General features: G+C 41.0%; 2 protein-coding genes across 6 annotated transcripts in view; one reads left to right on the forward strand and one right to left on the reverse strand.

Annotated features, from left to right (window-relative positions):
• Nucleotides 1-2200, reverse strand: part of nrg2a (neuregulin 2a) — a 79501-nt gene extending 77301 nt beyond the window's left edge. For 2 of the 4 annotated variants that reach the window (XM_082548532.1, XM_082548531.1), the window contains exon 1: nucleotides 733-2200. In XM_082548532.1, the coding sequence (XP_082404658.1) occupies nucleotides 733-1141 (409 nt within the window). In that variant the 5' untranslated portion in view covers nucleotides 1142-2200. The remainder of the gene's footprint in view (nucleotides 1-732) is intronic. The other 2 variants (XM_082548533.1, XM_082548534.1) reach the window with 2 other exon arrangements.
• A 1412-nt stretch (nucleotides 2201-3612) lies between these two features.
• puraa (purine-rich element binding protein Aa) lies at nucleotides 3613-12327 on the forward strand. 2 transcript variants are annotated; one of them, XM_082548722.1, is made up of 2 exons: nucleotides 3613-3747; nucleotides 7816-12327. In XM_082548722.1, the coding sequence occupies exon 2, from the start codon at nucleotides 7884-7886 to the stop codon at nucleotides 8739-8741; it is 858 nt and encodes a 285-aa protein (XP_082404848.1). In that variant the 5' UTR covers nucleotides 3613-3747; nucleotides 7816-7883; the 3' UTR covers nucleotides 8742-12327. The 2 variants fall into 2 exon arrangements, with proteins under 2 accessions (XP_082404848.1, XP_082404847.1); XM_082548721.1 differs by lacking the exon at nucleotides 3613-3747 and adding an exon at nucleotides 6536-6646.
• Nucleotides 12328-13302: the final 975 nt, after the last annotated feature.

Raw genomic sequence — 13302 nt, forward strand, 5'->3', positions numbered from 1 at the left:
TTCGACATTTTCAATCACAGCATCACGTTTCAGGATTCAGCTACAGCACACTGCTAGCCCTTAGCATGTGAGCAGGTCTGTCTGCAAACAGACAGACCTGCTCTGCTGCTGCTACGACAAAGTGTGGCATTAAAGCATTAAAGCAGGGCGGTAGCCTAAATATAGCCTAGGAGCCAATTTGCCTAGGGCAGCGTGATTTTCAACACGTGATACCGGTGATACAGGCCGCTGTCCCTGGTCCTGAAATTGTGCTCGCTCCTTTAAATGTAAGCGTTTGACGTTTCATAAAAGAAGCCACGAGGATATTTGGAAAACTGCAATGATTGTATGACTAACGACAAGTAAAACGTGCACTGCAATGTGTCTGAAATGTCAAAGAATAAAGCAGCTTTCCTGGCTGCAGATAGTAAAGTACACATAAACTGCAATTCCTCACTAGCAACAGTGCGAGGCGCTTGTCTATTGCAGTTCAGGGAGAATGGGAGAGAGAAAGAGAGTTTGATTGATCATGTGGGCTATGGGAGCCTGCGAGAGTTGTCGAAAATTGCTGCATAGACGCCCCTTAGGCACCTATTTGGTACCCAGTGACTCCAAGCCATGCTGTGGCCACAATAACCACAATTCACCAGAGTGCCTGTTACCAAAAGCCCCAAGCCCGGGGCTGTTAACACAACGTTGATTCTTCCGGGTTGGACTTCACCGGTATTCCACATTAGGGCTACATTGACTTACCGCAGTCCTCACACAAGATCCTTCCAACATCCTTTTTTAGGTTCTTTCCACTGGTGTCAAGAGGCGCGAACGATGCCTTAAAAACCAAGGGCTCGTCAGTGGGGTCCATGAAAAAAATGTACTTGTGGTTTTTCTTCACTTTGGTGCACGGAGCCTCAGATCCAAATTCCCCCACGGTGACGAGCTGTTCTCGCTCCAGACCCCCGCTGTTTAGGGGCCAAACATCCAGCACTTTGACATTCACACGGTACGGCTCCGCAGAGACGTTCACAGGCGTAGACTGCACCTTGCCCTCGATCACCACGGCGGATTTGTAAGCCTGGTCCTGCAGGGAATTCAAACTCGGGGAGTAGCAGGCGAATGAGACCCCGATGACCAGCATGGATAAATGTACTGAATCAAGCCTCATGCCGCCTGCTTTGGCTCGGTGGTCGCTGGTCGCGTTGCGGCAGGGCTCTCTCGGCTGCGGGGCGATGGCGATGGAGCTGGGTTGAATGAAGAGACAGCAAGTAGGCTCCAGTAGCACGACAGCGCGGCAGACCTTGCATAAGTGTCCATGCCATCGGGATCCGCTGCTTTTTCGGGTGATTTTCAGTGGGTAAACAGTAGCTCTGGAACCGCGGGGTGACGCTGGGTTTCAAACCCAGTCACTGATTTCTACTAATAATAAGGCATCGTAGACATGCTAAGCAAGGAATCGGCGGTTTCACTCTCTCCAGAAGGTGCTTCCTATGCTGCCATAGTAGCCTTAACTGCAAGACGACGCCACTCTTATCTTTGCCCAAAAATTGCAGTGGTGGGGTACCGCTATGATGGTTTTCTGTATCATCTGCAGCGGAGAGAAAAGACGCAAAATGCTGCAGTGAACCACAAGTTTGGTAGTCCGCTCGCAAAACAAAAGCCACGTTTCATTCCCCCCACCCCTTCAAAAAAGAAGAAAGAAAAGAAAAGAAAAGAAAAAAAATTAAATTAAAATAAAGCAATTATTTCTGCTCGGCAGCTATAGCGCTAATACGCCGCCTTCCACCGCGGCTCTCTCTCCGCCTCCCCTACGAGCCACAGACGGACAGAAAATAATGCCGATTGCCAAGAGGCTCCCTCAACAGAAAAAAAACGCAGAACTGGAGCTCTGACACGGGCAACCGACGCACCGAAGGGTCGTTCTCCTCACTCCCCAAACCCCGCTACTGTGTGCCGATCACTCCATGGTCTTTTATCGGTGTCGACCTCACGTTATAACGAAACAAACGAAATCCAAAATCCATGACTGTCCCTCCTCAAAATCGCATTTCACTGTAGCCAAGGCATCGCTCCAAAGACCGAAACAGGTTCACACGGAAACCCGCTGAGCCCAGAGAAATCATATGGCTGCGATGACTAAGGCTGCGAAAGCATTTCGGAGTCTTCAAGAGACTGTTTTGAATGAGTTTTGCGTCTCATCCCATTAAGTCATGCCCTGCATTCAGGTCACATTCACTGCTCTGCCTCTAAAAAAATAGAAGAAGAAGAAGAAAAAGAAAGAAAAAGAAGAAGAAGAAGAAAAAAAAACGCTGTTGAAAGAAGACCGCATTAAATCTATAGAGCTGCAACACCGGGGTCCAAACCGCAGATGAACTATTTGTTAAAGTGTTGTTGTTTTTTAAATATATATTTAAACGTGTTCATTCAGGGTAGTTCTGACAGAGCACTTTGACAAACGTCACGTTACATAACTACACAAATTAACATAGGAATACTGATTATCGTCATACCAAATATAACTAAAGTTGAAATTTATAATGGTTTGGTTTTAGCCTGAATGCGGATACATGATGTTCAAGTAACTGCATCACAAAGAGCGACATCTGCTGACCAGAGAGTAGTTGAGAGACAGTAACATACCCTAACTGCTGATGTTCATCAAACAAGCGACACAGCAGGGTGCTAGATTTGAATTTGGCTCAAATGAAAGGTGCACAAGATTAAGTGAAATAACCTTTAAAAGGTAAAAAGGTCAGGGTATAAATTCTATAATAAATCAATCTAAAACCAGGAAGCCAAAGACTCTCAAAACCATACTGTAACTTATAATAACACAATGGAGTTACTTGCGTGCACCACCTGCCAGCTTGAAACAGACCTGGCTGCTCTCCGTGGTGCTGAAATTTGAATTAGACCTATAGAGTGTTAATGTCAAACACGCTCACAATAGACAAGACATTACTGTGTGGACTAAAGTCCTCCTGTCAGCACCTATAATTGAGAATGCGATTTTTAAACAGCACTCTGCAGACCAGTGCGGGATAGATGCGATGATGTAGGAATTGGTGGAACAAGCATTTAAGGAGCAATCACATAATAGGTAATGGATTTCCCCTTTAAGATCAGAGCTACTTTATCAATTCTTGGCTGGGAATTACTATAAATAGTCACTTTAGTTTTTCAGTGGCTGCTCAAAGAGCCAGGACATAGGACTTTGTACAGGGGTCATATGTTTTTGAATATATATTTTGATAGGAAAACCAATAATTAGAGTGATTAAAAGTTTCTCCCACTGAAAACGCTGCGTCCAGATGAACAGAATCAACTTTTGGAGATCATTCATTCATTCATTTTGCCACTGGCAAAGTGGGACACACAAGTTCACAACATTAACGCAAAAATACGCTCGGATTTCACTTCTTTAGACGCTACCCTGCATTACAGTTCCCAGAAATGTTGCCCTATACCTGTTACAGTCAAAAAGACAATACTGTAATTCCCCAGTGTCGCCGAGAAGTGGCGCCCTTGAACCGAGTTTCCAACATTTGCGTGTTGACATCATGCAACGTGCAGTGGCGTTGAATTGTGCGTGTGTCGCTCTTCGTGCCACGACTCTCGGTTTCTTGTCCATCTTGTGAAGCAAGCAGGAGCAGTCCGTGTCGCTGTCACGCAGGAGTCCGAGCGCATTCACATGTGTCTTTTGCCTCGTCTCGCCATCTGCGGCAGGCCGTCGAGGTTTTAAGGCGCTGCGCCTGCAGACTGAGCGGGGTAAAGGTAGGTTATGGAGTCTCGCTCGGTGGAATGACGCTTTATTTACAAGTCATTCGCATTGTTGCTGTGCTGTAAGTGTCCTGACGTGCAGCCAAGCATATGACATTGCTTAGGAGAGTTTACAGAAGCATGAATACTTCACTGTACGACCGATCTGTCTGATCTGATACAAAAAACGAAAAATGAAAAAAAAAAAATGGAGCTGCATTTGGAGCGATGCCACCTATGCTGGGATGTAGGGAGAAACTTTGGGAGGTGATCACAGCGGCTGTCTTTTACCAACTGCGACAACACTTTCTGAGGCTGAAAACTGCGTTGGATGCGATCTCGGGATCCGAAAAAGACCTGCATGTATGATCCACGTCCATAATTTAAAATTGTCAGAAAGAAAATAGGCCAAGTACCGACTGGTGATGAATTTATTGCTTAACTGATAAGTTATTCATCTGTCTAGTGGGTCTTCATAAATCTGCGTATATAGAGGCGTATATAGTGTTTTAGGTGTAACTTTGTACAGACAAAGATGAGCTTGTCACAGTAAACGCTTTGATTAGAAAGTCTGATGAAATTCTAAATGAGTGGTTCCATTGCAATCTGAGGCCCAGAGAGGTAAGGCCATTTTAAATCCGACACATTATTCACAAACGAGGCCTGTAAGTTTGCAGTGCTGTTCCTTCATTCAGTGCAATAGGAATGACTTACCCATTTCGCGTGCATCCACAGCGGTATTTATTGGACTCATCTATTTAGAAAAACTAACAATAAAAAGAAAGGGCACATCATTAAAAAAAAAAAACAGCATAGAGTTGACTTCTCTTCAGCAGAAACACTTAATGAAAAGAATACAAGCTTGTACTCAGAGTTTCCTGGGGAGTGGCAATGAAATAATGAGAGAGGTTCACTGCGAGCAGGTGCGGACAAACTTAGTTGATTTTTTTTTGCATAGAAAACCAACAGGCCAACCTCACGCTGAACATCACAGTCATACACGTTACACGTTTAGACATTGGTTTAATCCTCGCGCAGTTGTTAGGTTTTTAATCACAATTTATTCATTTATTTTTTAATCAAAGTGGGAATTACTGGGGAATGAATCACCCTTTGAGGCGCAGAATAGGTCATATTTGAATGTTTATGTGTATAAAAAATATAAAAGGTGGGTAAAGATTAAGAGAACGTTTAAAAGAAGGAGAAAATTAGTCAAGTGTATTGTTTCCTCTTAAGGCCCACATGCTTCTGTCTCCTCACCTGCAGCTCTGATTTACACTATTGATGGACAGAGTAGAAGAGCGACCTAAATTCTTCTTCAGGGAATTTTAGAGGGAATAATTTTCTTGAACGCGACTTCTCTCTTAGCATCGTCCGGATATTTCAGCGTCCTCCTGCTTCACATTTTATTATTCATTATTTGTTTGAATAAATTATAATTTTTAATATTTGTAACTTTTTAAATTACCCAATATTTTTTTCACAGCCCGGAATTTTCTTTTTTAAACAATAAGCATTTGAAATGATTACTATAAACATACAGAATGCATACAGCATTTTAAATGTAAAGCATTTCAAATTACTGCTTTAATATTTAACGCCTGAGAAATCAAGTAGTATCTATAAGTCAAGATGCATACATGTTTATTTTTATTTTATTTTACTTTATTTTTAAGTTTCTGCGTTGGGTTTGTTTGTATGACTGGCTTCAGTCAGGCCTAACAGTCTTGTGGAAAGGTAGAGAAGAAAGGTCAACTTTGAGAGGGAAATTAATCACGTATCTCAACGTTTCCATCAATGCAGTTGATATTTTCTATTCTAAATAAAAGTTTGAGGTTCAATTCTCGGTCTTGTTTGTGAAGTGAAGAACGAATAGTGCCTAAAGGATACCCACAGTTAAACATCTTACCATTTTCCCTTATTTGGACTCGGCAGCGACACATAAACGAGTCTGCAAGAATGAGCGGCGGGGGAAACAATTATGTTTTAAATTCTGGGCTTTCTGCAGTGTAATCATATAGACGAGGCCTAGGACAGCTGTCTCACAGTCACTGACTGAATACTAAATTTTATTTTCTTGTAATAATAGGCCTACTAACTCTTTGTAGTGCGCTTGAATAAAACTCCGGAATCACTATTTGAGCGATTTTTACATTTAAAACCTATTTGCGCTGTTTATCTTTGGTCGTAAAAATGATTTGGAGGCAATCTAAAGTAGTTTGAGGTAAATATGAAAAAGGAATTAGAAAAGGCGGAAGAAGGGCAGAAGATTTATGCTAAATAAAAAATACAGATACCCTATACAGGCTCATAGATGCCTCGAGTGAAAGGTCTTGGCACTCTTTTTTAAAAAACAAAACAAAAAAACAAAATCGTTTTCCAGGTAAATCGGAAGTAAGACTAAAAAAAAGGTCCTTCGTTTAAAAAAAAAAAAAAAAGTATCGCCAGCATTGATTATTGTATTTTATTTTTTGGGCAGAATTTAAGTTAAGATGGGTTTATTATTTATTTATTTGGGGCTTTATTACTACTTATTTTTATGCTCTAAGATCGTCATGGTCTAGTCAGTAATAATCTGTGTAGGCCCAGATGGGCATGCCTTGATCTTTTCCCATTATCAATCCATGCAGTGGCTTTACTTGAAATGCGCAAAATATTACCAGAGCAAATGAGCTGAACTATCATAGCCCAGGTCTGCCCATCAAATTTCACATTTGCGCAAGTAAAAAAAATAAAATGAAAGAAAGAGCTTTGACCCGGAGCAGACATTGCCGCCGCTGAATAGCTGAAGAGAAGGAGGCCCGAGTACTAATGAGGCAGGCCTGCGAGCTGCAGGGGGCTCCGCTGAGACAGCGTTCAGACCTTGCTCGGACACCTGGGTGACACAATTCTATCTTAAGGCGTGAATAAGTGGGTAAGATTACCTTAGAAATAGTCGCCACAAAGTCAGAGTTTAGAAACAGCACCTTTCTTTCATGAACGTAAGCTACAGGAGGGGTTGCTACACTTTCACGCCTTCTGTGTGTGTTAGCCTTGATGTTGGCAGCTGTTTTGCATGTCCCGTAGGCATACCGAGCACGCTCATTGGATGTTTTGCTACATAAAAAATGTAACCTTTGTAAAAAAAATTTGCACCTTTACAGATTTCAAACTGAGGAATGACTGGTGGTATTAAAGCTAGCCTAGTTGTTCCGTCTTTTATCTAAGCAGAGGTAAGTAGCCTCTAGGGTGGGGAAACTTAGCTGAGTTGCTGAAACAATGTTGTGTGAGACCCACCTCTGCTCATATTATTCCCCCACAGTTAACATGGCGGCTCTCTCTCCCTTTCTGACATGATTTGGCGTTATAGAACAAAACTGCTCATTCATAAAATAAAACGGGAATCGGAAACTAAAAATTAATATATATAATTTTTTTATTTGTATTATTAGCTATACATAGCATATATTTTAAACTAAACTTCCTTCCTTCCTTCCTTTCTAATTCTAATGCTGATATCAGTGTTTAGTATAGCCTAGAAATCCAATACAATGTATAAAAGGTAAGACGTATTATAAATTATGTAATAATTGACTGTCGCCTAGAGTGAAAACTAATTATTCGTTACAAGCTATTCGTTTTATCAGTCCTGCTATTATTTGTATTGCTGCTGATGTGGTCCTGTTAAATAATATGTACCGATTTTCTTGTGACTTGTAAATCAAAAAAAAAAATTTAATTCTTCAACTCTTTGAGAGCAAACGGTGATCTGTAAACTCGTTAGCACATCCCACGTAAACAGATACACTTGTGATGTGAAGTCGGTGATGCATTAGAAGGCTATTTTCTTAGATAAAAACTTGAGGGCAAGCTTGGGTCTTTCCAGGTTGGAAAAGCACCTGGCTTTTCGGGAGTTGTACAGACGAAATGAAACTTAAGTGGGCTGGTAGACGCATTTCCTCCAACAACCGTAGGTTTCGCTTTCAATGTTAGTGACAGCTTATGACATTAGTCGTGCGGTGTGGCATAAAGGGCATTAAAACACATGGCAATCGCTCTGCGTTAAGCGCCCTTCTCGTTTTATTTTTTTATACTCTTGTGTAGATCTCGCGAGAGCTCCGGCTCGCTGTGGCTGTGCAGCAGACAGAGGGAGAAGGCAGGCAGGCAGCATCATGGCGGACAGAGACAGTGGAAGTGAGCAGGGAGGAGCAGCTACGGGCCCAGGCTTCGGTTCCATGCACCTAGCGACAGGAGGGGCGGGCTCGGCCTCCGGGCTCCAGCATGAGACCCAAGAGCTGGCATCGAAGAGGGTTGACATCCAAAACAAACGTTTCTATTTGGACGTTAAGCAGAACGCGAAAGGCCGCTTCTTAAAGATAGCAGAAGTCGGGGCCGGTGGAAACAAGAGCCGCCTCACTCTCTCCATGTCCGTGGCGGTTGAGTTCCGTGACTACTTGGGGGACTTCATCGAACATTATGCCCAGCTGGGTCCGAGCAACCCGGGGATGGTACAAGACGAGCCCAGGCGAGCCCTCAAAAGCGAGTTCTTGGTCCGAGAAAATCGGAAATACTATATGGATCTGAAAGAGAACCAGCGGGGACGGTTTCTGAGGATTCGACAGACCGTTAACCGGGGGCCCGGTTTGGGATTCACGCAAGGCCAGACGATTGCTCTGCCTGCCCAGGGACTTATTGAGTTTCGTGACGCTTTGGCTAAACTTATTGACGATTATGGTGTAGAGGACGAACCTGCAGAGTTGCCCGAAGGGTCATCGTTGACTGTGGACAACAAACGGTTTTTCTTCGACGTCGGATCCAATAAGTACGGTGTGTTTATGAGGGTAAGCGAGGTGAAGCCAACGTACCGCAACTCAATTACAGTGCCCTACAAAGTGTGGTCCAAATTTGGGAATACTTTCTGTAAATATGCCGAGGAGATGAAGAAGATCCAGGAGAAACAGCGGGAGAAAAGGGCATGCGAGCTGCAGCAACAAGAGGAGATGCAGCAGGACGATGGAGACGAGGATTGATATAGACAGCAAACAAAAAAAGAAAAAAAACAGAGAGAGAGAGAGAGGAAAAACATGCCAGAGTAATGAAAATAACAAGAGAATTATAATTAAAAAGAAAACACTCTACTGTATAATGAAAGAAATCTAAAGATTTAACTGTATTGGTTTAACCAAGGGAGCATCACCCACAATATAAGAAACCTCCACGACCTGACAGTTATGACATGTTGTCACTCATCGCTGGATGTTACCCCACTTAACCACCATTAATACAGTAACAGGCTGCTAAACAAAGTAATAACATTATATTTGAACATTGTTTCCTACTTGACAAACGATATTGAACTGTTTATTTCCCTTATTAACAGAAAACTTTTGTACCAGTTAAAGCTATTGTAAAGAGGAGAGGAAAAAAAAGTGTTTGCAATGTTCAAATTGAATTATTGCCGAGTTCAAAGGAGAGACAAAAAAGTTTCCTTCTCATGTGAGTTAAATGACTTCAGCACAAATCAGATGTTTTAATTTTTAGACCAAAATTCCAAAACTTTGTAAAAGGTTGTCACATGTACTTGCCATCCTATTTACCTTTACCTGTGAGTAGAGAGGTGTTTACACATAAATCATATGAGGGCTAGGCCTGCTTCGGAAACTGATAAGATTTCATGCAGTACATATATATATATATATATATTAAAAACAAAACAAAACAAAGGAACGTGTAGGCATTTTCATGAAATGAAATAAGTGCTCTATTTATTGTGCAATATGCATTGCATATAAGGAACTGGTCATTGGATCTTGACATTTGCCAGAGGCATTCAAAGATATATTAATATTGTAACTTTTGTTTCAGTTGAAATTGTTGCCATGCAGATGGATATATAATAGACTACCTTTGTGTCTCGTTGTTAATGCAATGTGTTCAGTTTAAAGGTACTAAATGTGTATTTGATAGAGGAAATGCAGAGACAACATGTAGCAAATGGCCTGAACTGCAGATTATTTAACAAGGCAAAAGACCCTGAATATACTGTGTTGATTGGCATAGTAAAAACTGGAAGAGCGCAATCGGTTAGTACATATGAAACAAACTTTTTGTGATCTTGTTTAGTCATAAAAGTCTAAATGGTGCCAAGGAGTGCTGTTGCTGCATGTTTATCTGCACTACGATTTCGTTGGTCTCCCAAAATATTGGCTCAAAGACCCTTCCATACGTATCTTTATCTGCCTATGTTGTATGAATCTCAAGTTCGAGGACTGGGGGGGGGGGATTACCATCCAAAAGGCTCGGTGTAGTTCTAGTGGAAGTTGTTTCAAAGCATGATTGTAAAAGCAGCGACCTTGTGAACAGTAATCGAAATGTCACCATCACACTATGAGGACGGCCACTGAGGCGCTTGCCTGGCTTAGCCGAGGTGAAGACGGCCTGGTTCACCTGTTGGTGAATGTCTGTTATGTCATTGGATGTGCACATTCCTTTCTTGCGTTTTAAGATCTGAGGGTGTGAAGTTCAGTGTGGGGCTACTTTGGATACATTCTCATAGCTCTGCTTTAGATTTGTAAGCCCAAATACCCACCTGGGGTGATGAGATTCTGTTCTGGTCTAATTGTAAATATTTGGGCTGCCACACGGAAAACAACTGGTTCTAATCCAGTTCAGTCGCATCTCATAGATGTGTGATAGCAGTTTTATAAACTCTGTCAGTAAACTCCAGAGAAACTGGCAACAATCAGATACTGTCAGATTTACCTCAGCATTGAATTAAATGATTGCTCCCATGTTTAGATTGACTGGAAACCAGCAAACTAGACTGTCCTTGACCACCTATTTTTGGAGCCTTTGGTATAGCCTAAATGATACCTGATTGGGAGCATCCTCTTCAGCATATAAACAACCTGGTGCCTTACACACTCCGCATGCTTACACGCTGGCCTGGTGCTTTGGATCGCAGTTATGGCTTCTTTTTGTTTTCTTCTTCTTCTTTTTTCAAAACTCCTCTTTCTTCTATTTCTTGTGTCTCAGCCCCCTTGTGTGCTAGCGCACGACTCGTGGTGCTAAAAGTGTCTGTTACAAACTCTTTAGAAAAATAGGAGCAGAATTCTTAACTTTTTTCTGCTACCTTTCAGCCCCCCCCCCCCCCCCCCCCCCCCCCGACTTTATTGCCATCCCCATTCCCTAGCCATCCAGGTATCGGCCTACATGTAAACATGGAAGGGGGTGGTCACCTAGATGCAAGACGATGCAGAAGAGATGGCTCTTCACCAGCCATATGCATTAGCAGGGAGAGCAGGGGCTGATTGGGAACATCAGTAGTGGCCTGAAATGGTATCCGTTGTTACGGGAAAGCCCCACCCCACCCCTTAAAATGCTTGTTTCATGGCTTGGGTTAGTTATGTGTAAGTTGTAAGTTGCTCAATTAATGGGGAGTAGCAAGCATGTCTTGTTTTGTTTTGTGGGGGTTTTTGTTTGTTTGTTTTTTGTTTGTTTTTATGTAGTTTTACCTTTTCAGCATTATTCCACATTATTTGTAATTTTGGAATGTTTTTGCCCACAAAAATATCGTTTTGTTTTTTTTTCTTTCTGTGCAACATTTCATCACTGTGTGCAATATCATATGTGCCAATGGTGGCAATATATGTATATCAATTAAATATATGATTACTATTTGAAAGCATATGGCTGAATTCCATGTTTATTTCTCATGAAGGAATTGTATGCCTTTATTTGCACACAAAGCTCCATCCTGGAGGAAAATATAGTAAACCAAGGTCTTAGCAGCCTGTTGAGTCAAGCAGTTCACGTACTTACTTTAACTTGAAATCGAACATTGTCCCTGCAAGTATGCCCCTCTCAAGGAAAAGGGTAAACTTGGCTAATGGTTTGTTCAAGGTAGACTGTAAACATACAATGGAGTTGTTTTTTTTTTGTTTCTTTGTTTTGTTTTTTCTTTTGTTTTTTTGTGAAAAGGAAAATTTAAAAAGAAGAAAAAAAAATCCCTGGAATCTCCATTTTAGCTTTAAGCTAAGAAAAGGTGCTTCAGTCCAATCCTCATTAAGGTGTATGGTGAACTGTCTTCAGTGGTTGTTGTGTGTAGCACTTTGCTTTCCCAGGTTAATGAAATGCCTGACCAATACTTGTTTAAAAATGATCTCAACAAAGAATGTTGTTCTCTTTTCTGTTACCTCTTTTTATTTAAAAAAAAATGAGGTTATTTGATTTGCTCATTTGGTTTTTGATGCATTAAATATAATTTATGTACATTTGACAAATTATAAAAAAAAAAGAATAAATTTAATTTACCCATGAGGGTGAAAAAAATCTATATTCAAAATGTATGTGTTTTTCATGTTTCATTTCTTGTTGTGGGATGGGGGTGGGGGAAATCACTGAAAAGTCTGTTTAATTTTTATGTAGTGCTGTCTACAATGTCTGATTATACATTTGCAATGATACTAATTGCTAAAGCTTAATTTTACAGCCTATAAAATGCAAATTTTGCAATGGCGAGTACCTGATGACTCATGTCTTCTTAGAGATTTCTACAATAGTACTGTATGTGTAAAACCAGGCTGTAAAATAAAGCGTTACTTTGTTCTCTGACTATCCCGACTATGCAATTTGTGATCATCTGTATGCAACAATTGCTCTTCTGTGAGTTTTTCTGTTAATCTAAAACTAAAGAAATTAGACTTTATTGATCGTGACCCAACAGAACCTGCACATGTTTCAAGTTACATTTTTGTAATGATTGTTTTTCTTTCTTATTTTTTTTCTTTTTTAATACGTTTGGTGTCAGAGTTAAGCTAAAAATCAAAGTTTAAAAAAGAGCTTAAAAAAGTTGCTTCCAGATGTTTTTAGGATGCGTCTCACTATCTTGAGTTTATAGCTATTTATAAGTAAAACTGATTCCCTGTAACAAGTTGAAGTCTTGGTTTAATTCTGTTAATAAAATGAAATGACATAGAAAATGTTAATTATCATTATGTAAATTCTGAAAATTGGCAAAGTGATAAAGCAGCACCATTTGGGTTGCTTCTAGGTTCTAAATCATGGAGCATAGAGGCAGATTTATTTCTGGGCCATCCACACGCGGTACCTTTGTATTGCTTCAACCATTCTCCTCCTATCAGAAGAACCCACATAAGAGTAAATACAGCATAACGAGCTGGGAGGTCCATTCTCTAGATATGCCCAAAGGTATTTCTCCAGGACATATATATGTTTGTGCTTTGTTGTTAGTTCATAGTCCCAGCCTGCCAGAGGGGGATGGAGGGTGAAAAAACTGAAGTGGATGTGCTATACCGAGATGGACTCCAGCCCAGATGCCAGCTTACACTCCGACTTTGCTCCTCATCCCAGAATCTACACAGAGAACTGGTCTCTGTCGTCACAGCATGATTAAAGCATCCAAAAAAGGATAAACCCCATTTAATTAAACAAAAATTCTCTTATTAAACATAAAACACATTGTAATGTGTTCTGATGTGTTTAGTCTGATCCAAGGTGCCACACTTTGAATCTAGAGAACTTACATTTTATTAATTTTGAAGCATGACCATTATCACATGAGCACTTTGC

The sequence above is a fragment of the Aulonocara stuartgranti genome (genome assembly GCF_965226115.1).
Source record: "Aulonocara stuartgranti genome assembly, chromosome: 10".
Taxonomy (NCBI): domain Eukaryota; kingdom Metazoa; phylum Chordata; class Actinopteri; order Cichliformes; family Cichlidae; genus Aulonocara; species Aulonocara stuartgranti.